Source organism: Magallana gigas, chromosome 2 (assembly GCF_963853765.1).
Source record: "Magallana gigas chromosome 2, xbMagGiga1.1, whole genome shotgun sequence".
In the NCBI taxonomy this organism is placed as follows: domain Eukaryota; kingdom Metazoa; phylum Mollusca; class Bivalvia; order Ostreida; family Ostreidae; genus Magallana; species Magallana gigas.
This window is the reverse complement of record NC_088854.1, coordinates 40940469-40968367: the sequence shown is the minus strand read 5'-3', so window position 1 is coordinate 40968367 and position 27899 is coordinate 40940469. Positions and strand designations below refer to the sequence as shown.

At 34.8% G+C, this 27899-nt stretch overlaps 1 protein-coding gene across 6 annotated transcripts; it reads right to left on the bottom strand.

Annotated features, from left to right (window-relative positions):
- Positions 1–1223: 1223 nt before the first annotated feature.
- On the bottom strand, positions 1224–27686 carry LOC105336275 (inverted formin-2). Of its 6 annotated transcripts, none has more exons than XM_034462391.2 (15): positions 27432–27686; positions 19810–20510; positions 12592–12707; positions 11351–11510; positions 10111–10289; positions 8975–9054; positions 7669–8591; positions 7373–7515; positions 6765–6929; positions 4203–4460; positions 3548–3729; positions 3039–3159; positions 2388–2552; positions 1990–2074; positions 1224–1891 (listed from the first exon to the last, which is right to left on the bottom strand). In XM_034462391.2, the coding sequence occupies exons 2-15, from the start codon at positions 20489–20491 to the stop codon at positions 1350–1352; spliced, it is 3801 nt and encodes a 1266-aa protein (XP_034318282.2). In that variant the 5' UTR covers positions 20492–20510; positions 27432–27686; the 3' UTR covers positions 1224–1349. The 6 variants fall into 6 exon arrangements, with proteins under 6 accessions (XP_034318282.2, XP_034318285.2, XP_034318284.2 ...); XM_034462394.2 differs by lacking the exon at positions 27432–27686 and adding an exon at positions 26457–26605; XM_034462393.2 differs by lacking the exon at positions 27432–27686 and adding an exon at positions 23851–23991.
- Between the last annotated feature and the right edge of the window lie 213 nt (positions 27687–27899).

Below are 27899 nucleotides of genomic sequence, written 5' to 3'. Positions count from 1 at the left end.
TAATATATATTGAATTCATTGCTTATAATTTAGTTTTTATACTCTGCATTGTAGATAAAATCGGTCATTTTACCTTTAAAATGACGTAAAATTGTACATAATTCAAACGTTACGTCAGGCGTATTGATACGTTTTTGACGTTAGTCTTACTATGACGTACATTGTTAGCAACATTCTTTATACGATATAAAATAATATGTTAGCCAATCAGAAAGCGCGTTACAACCAGAAATAAATTATTTTTATTTATTATTGTTTCACGAAATAGTGTAGAATCTAGACTTCTAAGATCATAATGCAATACTGTACTCTTGGTTCGCTACTACATTCAACAAAAAATGGTAAAAATCATTACAAGTTTGATATATTGATTGTAATTTGTTTCATCATTATTGAGTTCTTAAACATTCAGAATATTTGAATCTCTGCTATTATCGAATGATTTTTTTTACAAATTATTTCAGTTTCTAAATTTTTGGTCATACATCAGTCATTGATCTTTTTTTTTAAATCTGACCACAGAAAATTCTACGACCGGGTGAAAATTATAACGTGATATTCTACATGTATCTTCCCAGAAAAGTACAAAACAGGTAGGTTGATACATCAAATCAAATGATGGTATTGTCGCTCCACTAATTAGGACTTACTCACAATCTTTGAAGAGAAAAAAATGTGTAAAATAGATGTTTTATTCGCTCGTGACTAATCTTGACATGCAGTACATCCACAGGTAATTGTTCGACGTTTTTATGTGAAACTCACAGGCAAAAATTCACACGAATTTCAGTTCGCATGAATTTCACATGAAGCCCAGGTGAATTTCATGTTGAGCTCTTATCACGTGAATTTCACCTAAGGCACTTGTGTAAGCCCGGTGCTTATTCCCGGTGTTCATGGTGTAAAGCGGGTGAGAATCATCGACTTCTCCTGGATGGAACACCAGTCCATCGCAAGTTAATCTCCAGCGTAAGCTGGTACCTTGATGTAGCTTGATGGGCCGTAGACGCTACCCAGCTAATTTTGTAAATGATGAACAGATATCGTTCGACATTTACAAAATTAGCTAGGGAGCGCCTATGGGTGGACTCGAACCAGCGACCTTTGACCATTGAATCATATGTACTCCACTTGAGATGCAGAATCAAGGGTTGCTTTTAAGTTTACTTAATTATCATCCAAAAAAGTAAAATAATCGACGATTTATCTATAATGATAAAAAGTTTAATAAATCAAAAATATTTTAATTTGATACTTAATTAAACATGAATACAGAATGGAATTCATAGATTGTACAACTCCAAATATCACAATATCGGAAAACAGTGCATGTTTTTAATTCCATGTAATTACGCCTGTGAGTCTGTCGCTGAATGTTTTACGGGGACATCTTCCGAAGATTGCGTAGAAATCCCGTTTTCGCCGACAGGAGACTTTTCACCGCCATCAGCGACACAAATTTTAACGTCATCAACTACACACTCAACGTCATTATTTTGATCATTATTTGATTGTGATTTAGAAGTAATTGACAAGTTCTCGGAAGAACATTCCGGTTGTGTTTTTTGGGGGTCTTTAATGGAGGTCTCTGACCAATCCGTTCCCGATTCCTTGCTACCATTGTCACTTGTTGTCCGAATTTCCTCGTTGTTTTCTTTCACCGTGTCAACCACTGATGACGAAACCTTTGTGGTTCGCACATCCAGCGAAGGAGATGACGCCATTTTGACGACCCGCTTTGGAGAAGGGAGAGGAGAGCTTTTGACGTCTTTCTTGTTGCTAGATGAAGGCGACGGGCTTGTTTTCCTGAGCTTGAATCCCTTCTTAATATCCTGTAACAAACGATCTATTATACAGCCGTCCTCTTCTGGTTCTATTACAGTAGGGCCACCTTAAGCAAGAAAAACAAATCACCATTTAGTCAAACAGACATACAATGAATAACTTGATCAAAGGAAAGTAACAAAGTAACAATAATGATTAATCTACTTTTGGCCCGTCTGCTTGCCATTTCCTGTTGTTGTTTCTTTCTACGCTCAGCTTTCTCTTCTTGCTGTTTCCTCTGCAGATTCTCCTGTTTAAACAAGATGGATTTTTGTTAAGACAAATTTTATGTTATTCAAGGAAAATAGCCAACAATTAAATTATATAAAATCAAACTAACAATCAAATCTTACTAAATTTTTGAAAGTATTTTTTCCCTTATTTACCCAAGAGAAAACCTCAGTGGTTTTTTTTTAAATTTAAATTTCGATTTAATTTCAATATTTTCCTATCTTTAACACAGAAATCTTCTTTTCTATAAGAGGATACGGGTCCTGACAATTCATATACCATTCAAGCATGTAGATAACATACTTGTAATTAGACATTGTACTGAGTTTTACCTTTTGGCATTGTTTCACCCGATCACAGAATGTGTTTAAGTTACTGATGCATTCCTCTATTTTGAAACTTTTCTCGTTTTCACAGAAGTAATTAACCAGTTGTTTCGTCAGCTCGGCTATTTTCTGCAGACCTTTGTCCAATGCCTCCATCTCCTTTTCAGCATCCTACGCAGAACAGGATAGTGGCAAATTAATTTTGTGCAAGTGTACGAACAGTATATATTATATACACTTTAATGATTGGTAGAATGTTTATTTAGATATTTAGAATAGAAAATAAGACGTTAGGTTCATTCGCACAATTTCTCTGAAATAGTAATGAGCTTCGAGTAGGATAAGTTTATATATTCATGCTTCAAATTTAAATTTTTTTTCCTTCCTTTGAAGAAGCCAGTGGGTAGAATGTTGGTTTAGCCAGATTAAATAGAAAATAAAATGTTCGGTTCATTCGCGCAATTACTCCGAGATATAGTATTAATGAAACAAACATCAAATTCAAGTGAAATTGGTTTATTTTTCATATACTAAATTTAAGAATATTTTTTTTTCTTTCCGTTTTATAACCTAGTGAAAGTATTGTTAAACTACTGATATCCGAAATTCACAGTTTATATTTTCACTAAAGTTGTATTACATACTAGTGTGCCTTACTTGTATAAAAGTTTTGAGTTGGTTTTTGACGTCATCTGGACAGCTCTCTAGATCTTTATGGAGTTTAGTGACACTGGTTTTAATTTGTCTCACTTCCGCTGTTAAAGCATCTACTGTGAACCTTAAAAAAAATTTTAAAATGCAAGAAATATCAAACAAATATTTGATAAAAACAAGATTTTTACACGGAGTAATAAAACTGCAATTTGAAACCCAACTCAAATTAGTTTTGTGAAAGGATGAGAATAGACAGGTATGATCATGAATTATGCTACGAAGATTATTCTGTACGTAATATCATTAATATTCATAGACATCAATTTCATCGAAGGAATGAAAAAGTCAAAGATACCTTAATTTGAGTGTTTCATATATCATTTTGATGAGCATAAAGATTTGATCTCTTGGACAAACTCAACAACAAAAAAATGTGCTCAGTGAAAATACATGAATATTAAAAATCGATTCATTTTTTTAAGCTTAACATTAGTTGCAGAAACTGGGCTTACTTTGACGCTTTGGCCAGATCTGGGGAGAGCTCCTCCACGAAGTTGAGGGCGTCCTGGTTCTCTTTCTCTGCCTCCCCCACCAGGTAGTGCAGGAGGGTGACCCGCGGCTTGTTGGCCCTCGTGTCCATCAGCTTATTCAAGGAGTTGATGCGGAACCCCATGGCATTGCCAGCGTAACCTCCCTGTCAAAAGATTACATGGTTTAATGTCAATATACCAAAAGCTTGATACTTATTTTATGTCAAAGCTTATGTAAATTTAGGTTCTTTGGGTTATTTAATGGACATCAAACAAAAACGTGGAGAATAATTTTGAATTTTTGTTACGGGATGACATACATGTATTCAGCATATTAATCTCATGCAGACCAGTACGACAAAAAGAGTTGGAGGGAAAAGGAAGGTTTTCTTGATAAAGTATACGGTATAATTTTTATTACTTATTTAGCTAACTAGCTTTAGGCCACTCAGTCACAAATTATTAGCGAGAGAAAATAAAACACACAAACTTTAAGACTTTGTCAAAATTATGTCACATATAAAAAGGAGTTATGAATTAAGCATGAAATTTGCGCATGTCATTATTTTTTATATTTATGTTCTCAATAATCTACATTTTATGATTTTTGTTTTTTTAAGACTTTAATTATACTAACCGCATTCATGAAATTCCCAGCGTGCAATACGTAACGTAAGAAGACTTTGAAGGATTCGTTCTCCAAGAGGTGCTGGCACGCGCTCACAAAGGCAGTGATGTTAGGTAGTAACGAGTCCATAGTAAGTCGAAACTCGTCCTTTAGAACCAGGCCATCGATACGGATTTTAAAGGCTGGTAACTGAATGAATACGGAGAAGAATTTCTCTGCATTGCCTAGCTTTTCTTTGTCGCCCTCGAAACCTTTCACCAGGTTTACCTAAAGATGAAGAAAAATGTTTCTAAAAGTAGATATAATGATCTGACACAACCTTATTTTTTTGCGGGTTAATTTTATTTTTGAATTAGTATACATGCTTCATTTGCTTTCACATAAAGAAAGCTTATATGCAAAGTTTGGTTGAATTTGTGATGAATATTTTACAGACGGACGGACAGATGGACGGACGAACGACAGGCAACGGGTTATAAGAAATTCCTTACAGTTTACAGTTTGATGGGCTAAAACTTAGCTGTGAGATTAAAAGGAAAATATTCAGTTAATTTATGTTTCAAGATGCGCAGTGTGATGGCTAATGGTAAAGTGCAGTTATTTAAAAATCTTTCTTAAGATAACAGATGCAATTTGATAGGAAAAAAATTTCCCAAGAGAATAAAACAATGAAAATAGCTTACTCCATAAAAATGCGATTTACCGCATGTTACAATAAAGTAGCAATTTCCAAAAAATTAGGGACGGCGCAGCAATTATCAAAAATGGAAAAACAAGTACCCCGGTGGTACTTGTCACAAATGTCGCGGTATTTGTCGAATGTTGGTGGTAGCAGGATGGTACGTGTACTATGGTCCAATATTGCTTTTACTCCATGCACTGAAATACTCGGTTTCAACCTATATTACTGCAAAAGGAGAGGCTATATTATTTATTAGATAGTTGATAATTTTCAATTTTAAAAGCACAAATTATTAAGAATATAATAATTTTCGTTTTTATTTGAGGTCCAAATCAATAATACTTAAAAAAAAAATTTAAGCGGTTTATTTCATGTTTAGAACAAATATAATTCTAACAGCTGTTACATACGTAAAAAGTTATGGCATAGCCTACCGAGAAATTTATCGTATTACATGAGATTTTTATGTTATCATTGCAAAAACATTTAATCCACGGTGTGAAATATTAAAGTAGTCCGAGTATCGCACTACGTCATAATACGGATTTTACAATATTGGTCGACTTTTACAAAGCGTTTTTGATACCCGGTATTGATTTTGCTCTACATCGCTGTTGTAAACAATAGCAATAATAAGCAATGAGAACGGTAATAAATGTATTCTATGAGAGATAGAAATGATTAATGTTGAGAAACTCGATTCTGTTTTAAAGTAAAATGAAAAACGAAGTTTCTGATTAACCAGGATCTCAGGTATGCTTATATCTTCTTTGTTTTGACCCCCCCCCCCAATTTTTATTTTTCTTTTACTGAAACCGGTTTAAATTTAGAGACAGAAGCTATTCCGAATTTAATCAATCGTCAATTAATTAATGTTTAAATGATATCTAACATCATTTAAATGATATCTAACATCTAGGCAGAAAACTGTAGAAAAATGTGATTTTTACGGATTTTTTCGTCAGGGTCTACTTGGTTTAGAGCTTATAGCGTGAAAAGTAATCCGTCAACATATAATTTATTTTACCAAATCTTTTTTCTAAGATGTCAATCTATAGAGTAAACACCATGAATTTAAGTTTGAGTCCATAAAATAGTAAAAAAATTACCAAACGCGATACTAGCATTGCATTTTTTGTATTCTATTTTGATACACCAGGTTCATAAAGCGTACTTACTTACAACAATTTGCGCAAAATTATTGATGAGATATGGCTTAAATAAATATTTATACTCTATTTTGTATGTTCAGTTCTAATTTTCCCAAAATTGGTAATTATTTTTAGGAAAAAAGGACGTCTGGCAAATTTTATAATTGTCAATAATTTTCGCAAGGGGGTGCACCCGTCTGAGAGGTGATAACAAACAAACTAGCATGTAAACATACATATTTTCTTTTGTATATGTATTGCTTGAATGTATATTTATCATTTAAAGCTAAGCTTTTAATGATTGAGCCCATTTAGTGCCGAGTATAGGACTACCTTAAGTTAAACATTGAACTCTCGAAAGAGTATAGACCATATGTCAGTTTATCAATAATCGTTGTGTTTGAAATTGCATCTACATGATAATGTTCACTCCGATGACGGAGTAGAATTCTAGAATCGAAGCACGGGGCGAACAATGGTGGCAAAAAAGACAACCTATTGACACATCACTTCAAAAAAATAGAGAAATATGACTTGAAACAAAACCGCAAAGATATTGAAACTCGACGACTATCACGTTTTATCAAACACGAAATAATGATCATGTAAATGTCAAAACGAAGTCGTACATGCTCTAAACAATATACTACACAAATCCAATTTATTAATATTTTTAAGTCATGAAATAGAGTTATCTCCATATTGATCACTTTAACGTTGTTACTTAAGGAACAATACCTCATCGGTTTCCGGAAGTATTTTTTGCAAACCGCGCAGGCGCTCTGAACCAATGGTATTCATATCGCCAGACTCAATCATTGATATGATTTCACTGTGGCTGCATTTGAACTGTTTCAGGAAGATATTTACATTCATACTCCTTTTCGTATCAAGTAGTAAAATCTAAAACAAGAATAAGACATGAAAACCAAAATTTGATAACAATTGGAACAAGACAAATAAGACATTAAAACAATTATAACAAAAAATCTATCAAAATTAATTAATAGAGTTTTTGTGCGTTTCGTGATCGTACCAAAATTGAAAAAGACATAGCAAACAACACCAAAAGAATGAATTTCAAATAAAAAGAAAGCGTTTACGGGGAAAAACCTCGATAGCATTGCAATAAAATTAACCATTGAAACAGAAGTGGTCGCCTTTAAGCGGAAACAAATCGACATATACAGATCCCAGACGTGCTTTTTCCAATTCTCACAAAGCTTTACTGCATTTCGACACGAAAGGTTTTGTCAATCACCCAGAACACTAATAATTGAATATTTCGATGTGACTTCTTCACGTCACTACAGACAATCTGAGACAACGGAGCCATTAATATTTACCTCCGATGGCGGTTTCACTTTTTTCTTCTCGTTTTCTTTGGCCTTCATAATCTGCTTCTGGCAGAACAGCTGCTCCAAGGCTTCATACTTCACGCTGATGTGATCCTGCATGTCCAAGATTTCTTTCCAGACATTTTCATGGGCTGCATTGAATAGATATGCATGATTTATATTACATGGTTTTTTGACAGTAATAACTTATGATACATGTCTTTCAGAAATCATGAATATATATATTTAAAATCTACATATTTGTGAAATCATTTTGATTATATTTCGCAATCGTTCACACTTACATGATATAGTATGAGATGGGACTTTGGTCCAGTTGAATGTTTTCATCTTGTGTTTAGGGGTTGGCGTCCACATTGTATTAGATGCAATTTGATTACTGGAGAATGTCAGTGGAGCTGGTCGTGCTTTCACCATCCCAGGTGGCGGCGGAGGTCCACAACCCGGGGGTGGGGGAGGTGGGGGAGGGGCCGGAATTCCAACTCCTGGAGGTGGCGGGGGAGGGGGTGGTATGGGTGGCCCCATGCCTGGAGGAGGGGGTGGTGGCGGAGGAGGAGGGGGTGGGGCTAAACCAGGTGGAAGGGGCGGGGCAGGGGGAGGTGGAGGGGGACAATGACCCGTACCTGGGAGGGGAGGGGGTGGAGGTGGGGGTGGAGGAGGGACAGGTGCTGAATCAGATGAATTAAAAGGAGGACATCGGTTTGATTCTTGACTTCCTGGTACAGGGGGTGGAGGCGGTGGAGGGGGAGGGGGTGGAGGGGGTGAAAATGTCGTTGATGTTTCTGAACTGCTAATATTCTCTTCATTCGTTGTTAAATGGGAAGATGGCCCTGAAGCGCCGTCATTTTTAACGTCATCAGGGGACGATGGATTGTCGTTCACAAAATCAAAACACCGGTCTATCTCCTTGTCAATTCTCTTGAGAGTATCACAGGTAGGCTTTGGATGGCTACTTAATCTTGCTTCTAAAGCTTCTTTAATATCTGCGGAATGTTCTTTTATAACACTGGTCATTAAATGAACGTTCCCTCGAGGTGGCTCGGACAGCGTTCTGTTAAGGGGGATAGGGTCGGTCTGAACTCCCGTGGACTTCCCCGGGTACCTGGGTAGTAAATCCGCTCCCCCCAGGGCAGATCTGTTGACGTGGGCCTCGTCGATCAGAAAGGCTCTTCGTACCGACGTCTCCACAATGTTCCATTGGACGTCACTGAAAATAAAATATTTTCAGAATTTATCTCGTTTATTTGCAAAATATCTAATAGTCATCATAATTCCCAAGACTTCGGTTTTTAAATAATATTCTGTTTTAAGACTGTTTTTTGTTTTCCCTAACAAGTTCCTATAAATCAAATTTCAACTGTTTCAAAATCACGCCCATTTTTTAATTAAACTCTTTTTTCAGCAATCTCGTTTTTATCAAAGTCCAGGATACCATGTTATCTTGTCAGAGACTTTTGATATTTCACTGATGATTTTAATTACCCTGCTTACCTTTTTTCCTACAGCCAGTAACTTGGTTAACGACAACCTTACAGCATATCAAACTAACCACAAAGAGAAGATAAAGAGCCCAATCCGATAAAGTCTTACCTCAGCGGATTTTCCGGTTCGATTTGAAGAAGGGTTTGCAGTACATTTAGGAACACATCGGCTATAGGAGTATTGTAGACCTATATAATATAAAATAATGTGTCACATGAGTTCATTGACCCAATTCTATCTTCGTGTATCAACAGATCTCTGAGGAAGATCATTCCTGTACTTTGAAGTATTTATGGAACAGATCAATAATTATGATAACGTCTTCTGTCTTGTATGCTAATCAGTAAAAGAATATTGTTTTTGTGGTGTGTGCGACGTAGAATGATTATAAGCAAGTCTTATAGATAGGATATTTTGTTTTACAGCGTAAAAAAATCAGGAGGTAGACTGGGTGACATAGGGCCGATTTTATTCAAATTTTCAAATTTGGCGCCAATTTCGATTTTCTGTAATTTGATTGGTTCATGCTTCTCTTTTGAGAACATTGCCAATGTAATCACCAGCTGTCTTAGAGTGTGGTAGATATTTCATTCAAACCTAACCTTTAAAAGAATTCGATGAAAAAAAATCACTCTTGAATAATTGTGTAACGCCAAGTCAAGATTTACGTAAACGATTTTTCGTCGTAGATAAACTCGTTATTTCAAAAGTATAGTCCTGTGACTAGCAACGTCAATTTTTCATTATAATGGACTAGTCTACACTGCAATTACAAAAACCAGTGGTTGCATTGCGACATTCAATACTATTCATTCATTTACTCATTCATTAAATTCTGCACTATTTATAATACTGGAGTATGTCCGTAATAAAAGAAACTGGTTTTGCAACTAAAGCTACCGACTGCACTCCTACTATCTTGTAATCTTTTATTCTCTCAAGCAGAAAAAAACCCACTCAAGGCTGGTCTTCAATGATTTTGAAATCAAAAATAAATAAGGGAGCCGGAGTTAAGGAGAATCCGGTAGCTGTCACGCAAAAGGTTATGAGGTTTCTTTTTTCTATGATCCCAGGTATAACAATAATGTATTAATAACGTCGTAAACGCTCCTGAGTGGGATGTGCTAATATCGAATCGTCTTTGTAACAATAGTGTGTGGTTCATCAAGTTGGGAAGTTATGGTATCTGGGGGATTTTCTGAATACTGCATTGTGCTGGGTTTATTTTTTTTGGAGCCCCTGACCTTGTGGTAAAGAGCGTTGAACACCTCTTTGTGGTCGTTAATATCAACACAGGCTGGATTCAAGGCCGCCATTTCTTCATCGTCAGACTGCTTCTCCTCGTCGAAAACGTCGCACTGGATAATCAGATCTTCGTCGTCTTCGTTACGTAAATTGTTTATTAGGTCCAGTATGTTTAATCCTGCAATGAAATGAGTTTTAAATTCATACTGCCTCCTCGGTTTATATGGTCGACAACTATCAACTGCGTTCATAGTTCTATAATTGCAATTGCTTTCATAAACAGTTTTATAATTATTAAAATCCATTTTATAATCAACGTTTATTTAAAGCTGACGCCATTTCTGAATGATGAGTATCAATTCAAACGTACGTGAAACTTATGACTCTAAACACACAATATTGTTAAATTATAAAATCTTCTCACCTTTTACACACGTTATTCTGTTAAAGTCATCCATAATAATAATTAACCACAACACTATACAATTATGAAGTTATACGCATGTTTAGTTCTCACTATCAATGTATTGTTATAACATTACATAAACGAAAGTCCGAGGGCTTTGCTCTGTAAAGGACTTTCCCGGAGTTTCATTTTCGGTACAAGAGAAACTAGATGCAAAACCCATATATAACAGAAAATCAATACCCTTTCTAAATTAAAACAATTATTTTTTTATCCACACTGAAATAGAACATTTATATTTATAAAAAAAATTGTATATTTTTATAACTTTGATTTCTTGGTTCTTATTTTACAACCAGTCATTGCGTGATCCTTTTTACTATTCCCATTTCCTGCTAATTAGAAAACCTCTTTTAGCGTGCTAAGTACACTTTAATTTCTACACTAGCCCAGTGTGCTGTATATATTTGTCCCTTATCTTCTACTTAGCCTAATTCGTTTTTCAAATATAGAATACACGTAAAGTCAGGTCCCAATCCGCGTAATATCAAGATACACGTTAAGTAGAGTTAAGAGAGCTTGATGGTCGAGTGTATCATATAGACTTTACTAATCTCTTTATTAAAAAAGAAGAGTTATGTATTAAAATAGATAAAAATATTTAAATCTTACAGCGAAAATATCTATACAATTTATCTTTACAAAAATTATAGTTTATGGCTTATATATACAGTCATATCTAAAATATTAAAGTGGATGTGATAGGTAATTTGTTGACAATCCAGTCTCCTTAATGTCGGAATTTCGACTTGAAGTGAATATTTTAGACCCACCGATGAATTCATTGCGGACTCTAGTCCTGTCCTCAAGTTCTTCATTAGCCACGATGATACAGTTGATGAACGCCATTAGCGTGGTCTTGTATGGGACCAGGTCGGCCATTCTGAGTTCGTTCACGATCAGACTGAAGCGGTATCTCTGTTTTTTCAGCGTCTGTTAAAAATGACAATATGTATAAAGACAGAGAACAAAATACGAATTTCTTTTTTTTTTTGGAGGGCGGGGGGGGGGGGGGGTATTTAGTATTGGGTTTTCTTTTTCTTAAACTGAATATCATTTCAGAAGTTAATTTCTCTCAAGAAAAGATGTGAAATAAAGATGCATGTAAAAAATGAATGGTAGTGTAACATACTAGTTTTAACGTGTACATATCTAAAATAAAACCTGATTCAACTAACTAACATCAATACTATCATTGTGTGATGCCATATACACTGTCTTTTTAAATTCGCTTTATCATTTTTTTTTAAACTAAAAATATACATGTAAAAAAAAACCAGACCGATAATTTTGTTAAGTATATACTGACGAACAGAAGTGACGTGTCGGCATTGGGTGTCTGACAAATAGAGGCATAGCTTACATTTCCAACTTTAATGATGATGGGGGCTGGGGTAATAAGAATTACTAGTAAAGAATTTCCCAAAGATAATATGTCACTGCTTCTAGTCAGATGAACGATTTGATCAAAGCGTTTTTGTGGATAAAGAAATGGAGCTTTCAAGATAATGATGTGAACGTCACACAATGTTGTTTTGGATGCTTTATCATGTTTTTTTTAACTTTCAAAACCATACTACCCTGAGTGAATTAGGTATAATGTATCAACTATCTCTTTGCACTAGGATGTCTTTTGAACTCATATTAAACGTTAAAAGCAGGTAAATATTCTCTAAATAATTTCATCTAGTAATAAAAACCCGAACCAATTAAATATTGGTTTCGTTTAAAGGAGTTCAGTTTCTCTGACAGTGAAAAAAAAATCTTTTTCTTTTGGTTACAAAATCAGGTTTTTTCCTTTACTGTTCATCAGTTCATAAAACCTGTAAGTCGTTAACGACTGAATAAAAATCCTTTTACATAATAACATTTGTTTGTCAGGTTTGTTTCGAAACTAACAAAGAAGAAAGATTCTTGTTTTTTTTAATGTACAAAAAACATCTGTAAATGACGGTAACACAAAAACAAGGATTCGTTAATCTATCGCTAGAAAATAATTGTAAATTCTTTATACCTTAAAGCTGTCTAGCGCATCCATTGTGAGTCTGAATCCATCAGTAGAGTAGACGCACAGTGCCGATAACAGTTCGAACACTTGCTTCTTTACCATCACATTATTTGTGTCAAGGGCTGCAAGGAGAAAAAAAAAGGACCGAAAATTAGTAAAACATTAGTTAATATATATATATATATATATATATATATATATATATATATATATATATATATATATATATATATATATATATATATATGTAATCCAAAATGAGTGAAAGGTGATATCACACAGTATAAATAATCAAAAAAGAAAAAGAAAATGACCAGTTCCAAAGTTTCTATTCACTAGCTCTCTGGATTTACATCCTTCTTCAGGTGAATGTACATAAGTTATGTACATAAGTTATATTATATATATATATATATATATATATATATATATATATATATATATATATATATATATATATATATATATATATATATATATATATATATATATATATATATATATAATATCACAATTTTTTGTGTTGAATGAGATGTAATTTGTGATTTTTCCAAAAGTTTAAAATAAAAATTTCGAGGAGCATGCATACGATAATGAGCAATCGAGTGATATTTTTTCGCCATAAAAGATTGCGTTTTCGCTGGAACTTCTTTAAATAATAAATGAAGCGTGTTGTGTAGGTTTCCCATATCAATTAATGTTCTACTGTTTAAGCTGAATTGCAATTGGCTTCAGTTTTCAGTTTTCCAGAAACTGACTAGAATATACACAATATGTCTGCAACAGACGCTGATATGACGTGATTTGCCTACATGACAAAGGCATATGAAACACAATAACAGGTATATTACTGGATAGGATACATGTACCATGCCAATGCAAAAAGCAAGAAGCTCGCTGGCAAAAATTACGCAACATGAAAAAAAATTGATAAAACCTCTCTTTAGTGACTTAGAACCATTTTAACAAGACCTTTGACGCTGGTTTCAAGCGAAAAACACACCGATTATGTAGTCTTAACTCAAAAGCCAGGCCAGACTTTGTTGATTTCAAAGAGCCATGGCTGAATGGCTAGCAATGAAATAGATAGGCCTACGTCACATTGCCGTTTGACACAACTACCCAAAGTCCAAGCTCTTGTTAAAATGGTTCTAATGGATCTCGAAATAATTGCATTTTTACATTCTATAGATCTAAACACGGACAACCGGAGAAGATTCATTTATTAATGTTTCACTTCAATCTTTTCTGATCATTATATTAAAATATATTATCGATGTTTTCTTAAAATAAGAATGACTTTCTAATAAACTGTCGTAAATATGATGCATAAAATGTCTTACATTGTACCTGAGAAAACATCTCTACAGCTAATAAAAAAATTGACTATTTATGTACGTTCATTGAAATAGAGAAGAAAAAAATGGTGTAAAGTAGGGGAGTATCGAACACTAATTTTCTCTCTCTCTCTCTCTCTCTCTCTCTCTCTCTCTCTCTCTCTCTCTCTCTCTCTCTCTCTCTCAAAAACAGCGTTAAAATAATAAATTGGCGTTTGCAACATATTAGAACAAAACCCTTACGACTATGTTTGACTATCCTTGCTGAAGATCAGCGTATCTGGTGATGCTGATAAACTGTTTTACCAGCTCTGTGAGGCTTTTTCCTTTCAAAAGACCGGCTCCTGTGGGTAATGTTTGTATGGTTGTACCAATAATAACTCAAACAGACTAAAATTATGTGAGAAACTCATCGACTTCCTATATCGAGCCGGAACTGCAGCTGAGGAACATTAATTTGAATCTTCATCGGTTTCGTAACTAAAGCTCTACAGTTGCCGGAAGACAGGCAACAAAGAGATTTAATGTATAATTGAAAATAAAGCAAAATCCCCGTATGTTTGATAATCGGATGATGCATATTCCCTTAAAACGGATGAAAATGAGAACTATTGATTCTCAGCTCCAAATTCAATTCCAGAACTGAAGGCTTGACTATCGTTTAAATTTTCTGTAATTGAGAGGCTCCCAAGTAGGATCTAAGGGACGTATTGTTTTTAATTGATAAAAATCACTGACAACAGAGGTTTTATATAAATTTTCGGAACCGACAGAGATTGTCATCAACATCAAGTTATGAATTTAATTTTTGTGTTCATTAATTTATATTGATTTTGTACATGCATGCCAGTCAGAGTGTTATTTAGCTGAAATATGGTGCATATGCAGAGAGAGAGAGAGAGAGAGAGAGAGAGAGAGAGAGAGAGAGAGAGAGAGAGAGAGAGAGAGAGAGCAGGCAATCCTCCGTGTTTTTTACAAATCGGCTTTCTGAACAGCATGGTTTCCATCATACATAAACCATAAGCCAATGCGTAGAATGATATTTCATAAATCAATTGCATTGTACACTTAATCATCATATTCTACATCAAATATCCATTACTTTGGCACATATTGTGATTTTCTGCTAATAAGCTCTTGTTATAATATCACACAGCACACGTTGTTGATCAAATATATTATACAAAATTTTGGTATCGTTTCATGTAAAGGGATAACGAACGATCAAATTCAACGTTCATTTTTGTATATTGGCCTTGATGACGCCACAATTCGATTTATTTTGTTCTATGTTTTTTTTAACAAAACATTTATCTAAAGTAGTTAAAAATGAGAAAAGTGTATATACCTCCAGCGAATTGCGGCCCATACCCAGTGCTAATTAACGACTGAAGTCCTATCACCGAATTCATCACGGTCTTAATACACATAATGCACTCAATCCGGAGTACAAGGTTGGAAAAATTACTGGTGTACTTTGCCAAATCCCCAAGACATTCAAACAGCAAATCCAGGCCATCTCGCCTCAGAAAATCCAAGATCCACCTTTTGTCGTCGCTATCAAGCTTTTTTCGAAGACGACAAAAATTCACCACAGAAGGACGACGTAGAAGAAAAACACAAGAATTGGTCAAAGACAGATCGTTAACGATGTCTGCCAGGTTGGTATCGGAGCTACACCTTTTGCACCTGCTTTTGTGAGGGGTTTCCTCCGAGTCCACATCGGACACGTACCCGGAATTCTCCATGATAAATTTCCAGGAAGCGCTTCCTGGTGCCGCGGCATAGAGTCCACTCGTGTTTTCAGGTGCGCGAGTCCATATATATAGTAATGCTGATGTATTCACACGTCGAAACCCAGCAGTTTTGTATCGATTCGGGGGCAAAACGACGGATACTTCATTCACTATTTCAAAATCTTTGGAATCTAAAAGCAAGTCTCATAAGCTACGTACATATCGGCAAGACCCTGGGTTGACTGTCGCCGTAATTGATCTAAGATCTTCTATAATAGCACTGGGTGCAGTCCTTGAATAGGATTTGGATTATTCTCATGTAACGACTTTATCTGGATGGAGGTGATATTCCGATAGAAACAAATAATTATAGTTGCCAACGTTTAGAGGAAATGGCTCAAGAACTTGTTTTACTGATGTTTATATAAAATGCAAACGGTGCCATATTTCTATTTCGTTTATAAAAAATGATATATTATGGCTTCAAAGATTTTTTTTTTAAAATGCAATTACTATATGGTAAATGATACATATGTCTGGTTGCAAGATTTCGTCTGCATTATAAAATGCACCCATAAGAAATTAATTTTTCATGTAATGTACGTACACAAATTTCTATTTCATTTGCAGCTGCAAAGATGTCTCCAGAGGTTGCCAATTTCTTCATGACGATATTAAATTATTCATGCAATTAAAAACACACTGTATTCATCATAAACTGTTACTGTGGCAGAATAGCTCTAGGGCCACAGACAATTTCTACTCATCCCAGCATTTGTGTCTACAAAATGCTAACGAAAGGAAAAATTGCCTCGCAAATCACTTTTCTCAAGAGGCAAGGCATGGCTCTAGTCCATGATCAGAAGTAAGAAAACTAGCGAAATTCGCTATGAACATCGCATGTACAAATTTAGCTTCATTTTGCAATAAAAAACCTCAGATGTGTCAACATTTTTTTACTTTCTCAAATCTGGCTTATTAAAGGCTTTTTCTGACACCTGCCTTCGGATGCTTCAAGCATGCAGTTGGTTAAGCAATCGATAAACAATTCAGCACTGTCTGTTTGCACTTCACTGCACATTGCGTATTTTGGAATTGAAAAGACAACATCGTAACAAATTGATATGCTTAATTAATAATGCTGGTTAGGTGTGAGAATAATGAACAAGTAAAGGGTTATTATTTTTTATTAATCATTAAATAACACGTTATTTACTGAATTAGGGCTAGCTATATAAAGACATATCCGCCTCTCTCAATCATCAAGTTTAAAAAGTTGGCTGGAAGGGGTGGGGGCTCGTTATTATTTCAATATTTGTTCGACTGTAAAATGGCCCTTCGCCAGACAAATTATAGCGAAATTCCACGATTTTTATTATGATACTGATGTGGATATTTACGATGTAAAATTCAATTAAAGGTAACAAGATATGAATTTTTTTTATTTTGCAGCCCAATAAAATACGGGGATACGGTCCACAGGCACTTGTTTCTGAGAAAAAAAATTACCCTTTAGTATAATAACACGTGCTATAGGGTAAAAAAAATTCTCAGAAACAAGTGCCTGTGATACGGTCTGCAAATTAAAATTACATGTAATGCGCATGACACAGTCTTAGCAACGATTAGAGAGCTCGAGAACTTTCTAGACTTCTCATGTATGTTGTAATTGACGATTTACTCACATTGGGAGAAGGGAAAGAGATCTGGTGAAATATTAGATGTGATCTTCTCCACATCTGGTGTTGATATATGAATCAATTGGTATTGTTTCAGACCAAAGAACAATAAATTTTGCAGTTGGTGTTTATCTCGTGAAACGCTACACGATTTTACAAGCTGTGAACACACTTATCTAATAAGTGAACTCGTAAACTCACACAATGTAGCTTAGCCAAATTTATAGACTTACACAAATTCTAACGTTTAAATCTTCAATCAATAAAAAGGTCTGGTTTTGTGTAAATATTGCAAGGTTTTGGAAAATGTTATTTGAGTTGCAAGTTCGATCCCAAATATGGAGTCTCCCACGTAAAAAGTTCAATCTGGACCAAACTAATACATGTATCATGAATATTACAGACAAGAGCAAGCACCATTTATGAAAAAAATCTTCGTAATATACCGGCTGGAACACTTATACCCATATTGTGTTTGTGTGTGTTTTAGTTCTGATTTAATGAACCATTTTGCTTTTAATAAACAATTTGAAACAGGTAGCGTTAGTTGTAATAAAAGTCGGTTTTTTCTTCTTCCTTTTTTTAAGGACTTTTTACGTCCATTCAAGAATATTAATCGTTTAGATGCATTTTATCGTAAATAAAATTGATCAATGTGCATTACCTCTTTATCATCTAAAGATGTACAAAATTGTTGGATGAAATAAAACTGGTGTTTCCTTGCGAAAGAAGAGTTGCTACTGGGTTGTTGGGGGGTTTTTTAGGGGGGGGGATTTATTTATTTATTTATTTTTTGGTTTTGTTTTGTTTTGTTTTTTTTTTTTGTAGAAAGCAGCGGGCCATTAAAGTTAAGTGACAGACCGCACTGAAATCCATTTTTGACAAACCTATCGCTACATGTGTGCTATCCATCTATATCACAGTATTAAAGTTTTTGCAACCTATGCTATAAGATCAACCGATTCGCCGTCATCTTAGGCTCCAGAAGTAAAGTATAGACCGGAAGTAACCAAAGTCAATAGCTCTTATTCCACATCTCTGTTTGAATTTAATTTAAATAATTCAAATATGGACAGTTATCATATCTAGAAATATGTAGGATAATGTAAACCAACTTTTATTCGCGATGATCTTATTTCGCGATTTATTTATTATAAACTGGTTCGCGACGACTATTGTTCGCGACCAAGCCTTGTCCAGACCCACTTTGTTATGACAACTATATAAATAGTGCCTGTTTGGGAGGGTAACAGTTGAAATTGACACCCCGAGAAAACCATTGTCAACCGACGCGAAGCGGAGGTTGACAATGGTTTTCGAGGGGTGTCAATTTCAACTGTTATCCTCCCAAACAGGCACTATTTATTTTGTTATACTGAATGTCTTTTTTAAAATTTTTAAGAAAATTTTACTGCTTTTATATAGGAATAACGTGAATTCTACAGCGAACCGTACGCGCATAATGTTCGCGCATGTAACATTTTTTAATGTTACCCGTTGCTAAGTGCGTTACTAACGCTGAGGGTAATAGTAAATATTATTAACTGCGTCTTAACCAATCAGATTTCAGTATTTAACATGAAAGTATAACAATATATAATAACAACTGGTTCGCGGCGGGAAATATTCACCACGTTGAGGTCCTCGCAAACCTCGCGAATATTTATCGCACGCGAATAAAAGTTGGTTTGCAGTATGCATACATCAAACTTCGTCTACTTCCACGGTGGAGGCAGTCTGATTACCCCCCCCCCCTTCTCCCCGTTCGCCTACAGTCATCGAGAAGGCGGTGGTTTTAATCAGACTGTAGTGGAGGTTGAGGGCTTGTTCATTTTATTGGGTTTTGTGTGGGTTTTTGTGTGTGTTTATTTTAGGGATGCGGATATTTTCTATACATTCAATCTTAATTGAAAATAAAAATTATACCCTTTTTAGGATAAGTTGACTCCTCCAATATATGTGAAACATATTCTCGAATACATTGTAGACAAACAACAGCTTACAAATACACACAATATAAAACTGATCAAGATACATGTCTGTCCGAGTCAATTGACTCAGGACATTTCGGGACGGAATGTTAACCTTACAATTCTACAGCTTAATATTATCGATTGTTTCTCTATGTTCTCCATTTAATACGAGGTAATCTTATAACTCGTCGTGATTTCTCACGCAGTGACCAATAGGTTCGTCTGTCTCGGTTGGAAAGGATGAAGAACTTTAGATGTGAGCAGCGATGTATAAACACTTCGTTATTCTATAGAAACTGCAAGCGATGCAGTTAATACCATTGTTAGATAGCAGAGTGTATGTCAAAATATTCCGTTTACATGTACATGTATTTATGCAACTGTCACTTTTACATTTCCAATCCCAGTCAATACCTTGATATGCTACTTCGTCTACTCAACTATATGTGTAAATATATGGTATCCTAGTTTGACAAGAAAAAAAACAAACTTGTCTTACCCTTGACCAACTTTTGGGTATAACTGCCATGGGTGACCAAGAAAGAGAGCCCACTCTTGGAGTTGACCAGTTTGGTGACGCACGAGACGCACTCCAACATCTTCAGTGCCTCCGACAGGTTCGTGACGCGTCGGCTCCCGATGATGTCAACAGCGTCCAACAACACATCGAGCCCGCCAGCGTCCAGAAAGCCCTGCACCCAGACCTTGTCCGACTTCTTCAGTTTGTTTTTGAGGGCTGTGAACGCCTTGACGGTCGGGGATTTCAGCATGTCCACGCACACTTCCGGGTCACACTCGTCAAATTGTTTCTTCAAAACTTTTTCTTTTACTTTCATTCTAAATATGTTCTTCGACTTTGTGGTCGGGGTCTTTTTCTCGTCCGAGTCAGAAGATAACGAAGACGTATCGTCAGACGATTTCGTCTTGTCCGCCATGTTTTTGTCTGGTTTTGCGACGCTTCCGTTAGCGTCAGTGACGTCGATTGGTCTTTCTCTGTAAACGTCTACTGAAATTGAAAAATCAAGCTTGTCGTCTGCTTCTATGCTGGACTGAGCGTTGGGTTTAATTTCTTCCTTTGGTTCTTGTTCCAAAGTCCGTTTTAAGTTGGGTCGACGTTTTTTCTTACGTCTGAGTGACATTCGACTGGCGACACGCCTCAGTGCGCGGAAAAACCCCGACATGGTCGAATGACTGATTTACCTGAAACAGAAAAACAAATTATTCATTCATACGTTTGCAAACTAATGATAACGATAGGACTCTCAGTGCGTCTTCTTTTTTTAATAATCTATCAAGAAAACAGAGGGTTTTCTTTTAAGCTACGAAACCCGTGGGCGAGTCAAGAGGTAGGGCACAGATAAGGTAAACAAGCATTCCATAACTCGAGGTCTATGGCTTCTCCTATAGAACAAATAGGTAACCTTATCTGCCCACTCTGAAGATGACTACAAGATTCATTAACGAATTCTAAAATAACGCACCTGAGGTTCAAAAACAGAAACACAGAATCGCAAACCTGTTAGAATTTCATAGACTAAGGATTGTACACGACCACCTCCTTCCTGTTTTGGGGAGTTACGGGTACATAACAAGTAACGCCCATTCAACTATTTTGTGCAGCGGAAATCGTTCTCATTTAAAGGTCGGGTTTAGGGTGATATAAATAGATGTTTAACCTGACCTCGGGTTATGATTTGATTTTAGGGTGGTTATAAAATCTCTTATAAGATTAAATAAACTAACGACATAACACCATGAAACATCACTTGATCGGTTAGCTTCAACGACGATTTTAAATATATTTTTTCCATTTTCACAGAGTCTTGAATGTTGCTGGCTAGTATACTAAATATGTATGTAAAATGTAAAAAAAAAAAAACAAAAAAAACTTCGAAATGCTGTCAGGGACTTTATAACCCTTGCAAAGTCATAAAACGTGTACCTTATTGAATCACCGTTTGTTTTATGTGTTTATTTGTTTACATTTTCTGCATAAACAAAGTACCGATTTGCCAATGGAAACGGGTATCAATTAAACTGATACCATATTCTAACTTAGCCGTTGTAGCTAGCATATCATAGCTGCCCTAGTTTTTTTCTCATGAAATGACTATTTTATTATAAAAAGCAAACATTGCGACTATGAAATTAATATTGTTTGCCTGAACAATGAGAAATGTCAGTGTTTAACATTCCACTTTTTATTTTGGTTGAAGTTTATTTAGACTGTGTCCCAATTTTTTCATATAAGTGCAGAGTGATGTACATGTGTGTTTAGTTGTATGCATGTAAAACCATCCATTCCCATGACATTTTGTCTGCAATTGGCTGATTTAATCTATGATATCTAAAGATCCATTATTTAAAGCGTGTCTGGTTTGCAGAATACAACGTTAATACTAGTAGTTACACGAATTTGCACGACAATTTTTAAAACTGCTCGCATTATATTTTGAATCATGCACTGCAATCGACCGCAATAAAATAGAGTTAACCTTGACAGAATTAAAAGAAAGAAAGAAAGAGAAAAAAGTTTAGATGAGTAATCCCCTGGAATGCCTTCAGGGTGAATACTATTGTCGCTTTCAATGAAACAATAGCGCTTTAAACTATTTTGATCTCTTCCTATTTGCATATTAAATGGTTTTCTTATTTATATATTTTATTTATTTTTGCATAATTTAAACAAATGAACCTTTACCTTTTTTTATGTATACCTTTTTTCATCAGACCACGCATGCATTGAATTTCTGTTCGTGTAATTACTCTTACTTTGTTATTGGTCTGCCTTTATACCTGTACAGGCACCTTATTCTGTTTAGACTAAAAGAATAAATTAATATTGTTTTGTCAATATCTCAGTCTTATGGAGTTGAAAATGATCTACTTACAGTTTTCTTTATTCTTCTCAAAATTTCATTATTTAGGACTGCAGACCAACTTAAGGGAACACAGCTGCTAATTTACAAATCCCATGATGTCAGTCAAATATACTAGAACATAGCTACTCAAACAATATAGAGTTGATTCAATTAGACAGAACTCATCACTACTTTATAACAGGTAAATCAATTGGCTTAACAATTAAAGATTAATTACATAATTACGTAACACAAATTGCATGGAGCCAAAAGGTATGTTAAGCATAAAAGAAACGATGACTTCGACTGACCGAATTAACAACAGTTCGACATAATTGGTTAAATTTTCATTTGATTTTTGAAAACCTGTGAAAAACAGCCCCAGGAATCGAACAGAACAATTTTGTTAACTTTTGTGGCATGTGCCCGTTTAATACGCACATATATTCTCTCAAACATGTGTATAATTAATAATAATTTAAATTATCCTTAGGCTATTCTAGATCTTATTTCTTTTTAAATGAAAAATATTATTCATATGTTCATGAACTCATTTTTAACTTTTCATTTAATTTTAAATCAGTGAAAACTATGTCTATATGATTAGAAAAAAATAGCTGACATTTGAAATCCAGACCGTCACGATATGTATACCTACCATATATTCACCTGGTAGTCTGGGGATATACCTCGTGGCAAAAATATATTTGTGTTGACATTAATATCGGTATCAGAAACAGACTGACAAACAATATATCATTGACAATCTTGATAATAAGGACTACATAAGCATTATGCTTCCTGTTTTCCAAAGTGCAATTGCTCATAAAGAAATCTTGAACGTTTCTAATTTATTTTTCAATTAGAAAGTATTCTTTAGAAATAACAATTAAATTGAATTTCGAAATGTATATCAGTTGTACCTGTTTTAATTATTTGCATATTTAAATGACTTTTGGTATAACTCTACAACTAATATTGTGAAAAGTATGTGTTAAAGTTAAAACAGGAGGAGAGTTTTCAAAAAAATTAAGAATGTTGACTTTTGCCCAGTGCCCTTGTCAACACAATCTTCTCAATCATAATAGCAAATTTGAAAGTATGTAATGCTTCAAATGATGGGTGTAAAACTGGGAAAACTTGATTGTGTCCAAATCTAACAATACAACGCATATAACAGAGAGAGAGAGAGAGAGAGAGAGAGAGAGAGAGAGAGAGAGAGAGAGAGAGAGAGAGAGAGAGAGAGAGAGAGAGAGAGAGAGAGAGAGAGAGAGATTTTAAGCACGAGAAAAAGAGAAACCTTACCTCCATGTTTATGTCAATGATCTAAAAACAAGACTAATTTAACATGGATTTTTATACACGAGAATTAACGTCGGCCAACGTTTGCCTAAAATATTATCATCCATCAATCGCCAGGTAGGCAATCCACCACGATAGATGGTTATCAAGGTGCAACAGAGACCGTCACTGTTTATTTGAAAGCCCTATCCCCCATAGAAAGAATGATTACGACTGTCTACATAGGTAATGCATACCGGTGATTTATACACGAAAGAGACAGAAAATGATGAGATTTTATATATTACATATTAACGTAAATAAACAGTACAAGAATTACCTATAAAGTTCCATAAATATTCCCCTATCCCATCAAAGAAGAAAAAACTGTTTCATACCGGTTTTCGATACTTATATCCTGTGGATGAAAATTGCTATATACCGGTTTGCAGTTCTTTTATTTTTTTTTTCCAATTTCTTTATCGCCCTTTTAAATCATCACAGGCGTATAATTTAAGAAAAATAAATAAGAGAATGAAGTTATGGGTGCAAAGTCGTTTCACGTCTGGGGTTTCTATATAGTTTCACTGAGTTTAAGTATGCACTTGCCTTTTTTAACTTGCCTGTTACGTAATTCTACACATGGGTGTATTAAAAAGAACAAATTCATATATCACTTGAAATGCCCGTAGAAATAAACATCATTAACACGCTTATATTGAAGTTTTCTTCAATGATTTCGTGATATGACCGAAATCTATCTGTCTTAAAAAAATAAAAAAGGCAAACCTTTAACATAAGACTACGTGTGACATGAAAATAAGATATAAAAGAGCTAAAAACGAAAATTACATATTACATGTATTATGAAAATAACATGCTATATTGTTGTAGGGATTGCTTTTCTATTACAAAAAGAATAATCTTTATAGATAAAATCACAGTATTAAAATTTATTTACCTTAATTTATCGAAAAACAACGAATGAGTTCGACGAACTGTGTTGGTGTTCTTTTTTTTTTTTTAGATCTAATTCTGTCATGTACTACAGAAATATCAATTTTAAAAAACCCTCTGATTTACCTTAATCTATATCTATAGAATAAAACCGGTATTTCAAACGAAGAGGATTGACGGAATTCGTCCTCATTTTATGCGCGGATATATAAAAAGATTTTTGAGGTGGGTGGGGGTCTGAGGGATAAAGTTAAAGGGGGAGGGGGGGATGTTCAAGGGTTATTTTGATAACTTTATTTTGTTAATCTAATGAAGTCAAAATAATTTGTTTAAAGTTTAAATTTTTCAGGGATTGGGAGTTTGGATCCGCGAATGATATTATATTTTATTATACTTTCATGTTAAATACTGAAATCTGATTGGTTTAGACGCAGTTGGAAATCCGTTCTATTAGACACTTGGCAACGGGTAACACAACAAATTGTTACATGCGCGTAAATTATGCGCGTACGGTTTGCCGTAGAATTCACTTTATTTCTGTATGAAAGCAATAAAATTTTCTTTAAAATAAAGACATTCAGTATAATAAAATAAATAGTGCCTGTTTAGGAGGGTAACTGTTGAAATTGACACCCCTCAAAAACCATTGTCAACCTCCGCTTCGCATCTGTTGACAATGGTTTTCTCGGGGTGTCAATTCCAACAGTTACCCTCCAAAACAGGCACTATTTATATAATGTCAACGTTTTTACCACGTAAATTAATACATGTACGTGTTCATTTTCTTGTTTATTTTCAGTGAGGTTGGGGTTGCAGTGCAGTGACACTTAATCCTTTAATTGAAACTAAAACCTGTCTATATCACTTTTTGTTGATCTAGGAAATGTACTTCAGTTTTAAAATGTTGATAAATCCATAAATGTCGTAAATAACTGCGCTGACATCGCAGAGGAAATGTTTTTAAAATCACTTAACAGGGTCCATTAGTGCGATGTCAAATAAAACAAGGTAAGCGACAGTGAAAGGCTGTTATTATGTTCTTAGACCCACTGGGTTTTTTTTCTCCCAAAAGAATCCGTGAATGGTAAAGATCATAAAAAATAGAAAACAACATCATGGGTGGTATTGATATATTTCATATCACAATTCTAAGAATGGATGATATTTCGAATACCGTTTTCACAACGTACATTTGGTATTAAGAAAAAGACTAGGACAGCTCACAAACCACAATAGCGAGGAAGGGGGGGGGGGGGGGGGCAGGAAAGAGGAGGATTGTGTTTGTGGATACCTTTACGTTATACTCATTTTGACTGATTGTTTTACGTCCTGTCAAAATTCTTTTGAGAAGACACGACAGCAGATGAGGGGGACATAAAAACGAGGGTATGTATGTGTGTGTGTGTGTGGGGGGGGGGGGGTGTTGACCTCCACCATCCCCAACAAACGGTCTGGTAAACTGGAAATATACATATATGCTATGATATTTAAGAATTAGATACATGTTAAACTTACGACCGTTAACCTACATGTTAATGTCAAAACCAACCTATTAATGTCTAGCTCTTAGAGGATCTGAAACGGATGCAGATTAGATAATGTGTATGTGTGTACATATCGGTGTATGTCATGTAGCTGACACACCGTGCATTTCATGCAGCTGTCATTGACAATTTTTGAAATACCCGGTGTGTACATTTCATACAATTTTCCATTGACACATATACCCAGAGTGAATTTCATACACTTGTCAACTGAAATATTTCCTGTGTGCATTTCAATGTTGTCATTGAAACGTATTTCTATTCCATTGCATGTCAAGGAATGGTTGATTTAACAAAAACGACATTCATACGAATCCCCCACCCCCCACCCCCAACCAACCAAAACTTGACCCGTTGGAAACTATGAAAAATGAAGAAACAATTATCATCACGCACAAATGCAGAAATGTATACTTCTAAAATATTTGAAAGAGGTTTGACACAGATACGGTATACATGTACATGTATATACAGTTAAAATAAGACAAACAAGGTATACATACCACCTATTTGCGGCGTGAATCGGCGGAATTTGTTGACCTAAAGGATTTGCTTACATCTATCTATCCTAGATACAGATTGCCAATAAATCCACGACAGAGAGAAAGAGAGGTTAATTTATGTGCAATGTCCAGTATTATCCCATGTCTTTGTCTTAAACCTCACTTACTGGAGAAGTTATATTGACAAGCCTTGGGGGGATTTTTAGAATCTATATATGTAAACAGAATATTGTGTCGGTCTCCTTTATATCACATTTCCTCTATTCATTAATCAATTGAGAGGAAAAAAATCGGATAAGATCTTTAAAAGCAATTATATAGAAAAGAGAATCAAGTTGCTTGTTATTTATGTGAACAAGGGGAAGTGTTTGAGAGAGAGAGAGAGAGAGAGAGAGAGAGAGAGAGAGAGAGAGAGAGAGAGAGAGAGAGAGAGAGAGAGAGAGAGAGAGAGACTCAAACGAAAGATCTTCAAATTAAAAAAAAAAGTAATTTTTTTTTTTAAATATTAGAATGGAAGCTATAACTCTACAAAAATCAACAAATCTTTGCGTTTACTAGAATTACTGATAATACAAATTACTCTTTAATTGTATACTTCAAATACTACTTCAGTTAAAAGCAAATTTTTGCTGTAAAATAAGGATAGATCGATTAAGTCATGACGGTTAATTTTGAGAAATAGCGTAGGTCTTTCAAACTTCAATTTTTTCTGTTCTTTCCATGGAGAGTCTCACCACAAAAATGAGATGACGGGGAAAATATGATCTAAATAACTTAATCAATTGCGAAATGATGTTCTTTGTATAAATTACAACAAAGGTTATTTCTATAGACAATCCAAATAATATATGCACATAGAATATCAAAACTCCAAAGGCGTAAGAAAATAATAATGTGAAAATAGTCAATATCCTTTTAAGCAAAAGAAAAAGAATGTTTAGAGGAATTTGTTCGTAGCAAAAAAATTCTACATACCTCCATTGTGTTGTCGTTTCAAACACTTTCGTTTATCACGCCCCAGCCTCTTATCAGCTTTAAAGTACGAGTGCTTAAAACTTGAAAAGTTCACTTTAGATGTCCCTTATCTGAGAACTCGGTAAACAAGATATTAATTTCCACATCCATAAATATTAAAACCTAGTTTTGGCGATATTTACTCTTGATATTATATAGTACTAGTATACAATGAAGCACTAATAGCAAAATCTGAATAAACATAAACGAACTCGAGTCGATGCATGCATAATTACTGCTACAAACATCAGTTCGCTCGCGACTGGCCAATATTTTCTTTACCAGGGGCCTATATATGTATTTTTGATATATTCATACAACATATCAGCAAATGACAAAATCATGAGTTTCGTCTCTATTAAATGTCTCATAAATTAGCCGGATTTGATGACGGTCGCGCGTGCTGCTGTTTGCAGAAGAGAAAAAAAA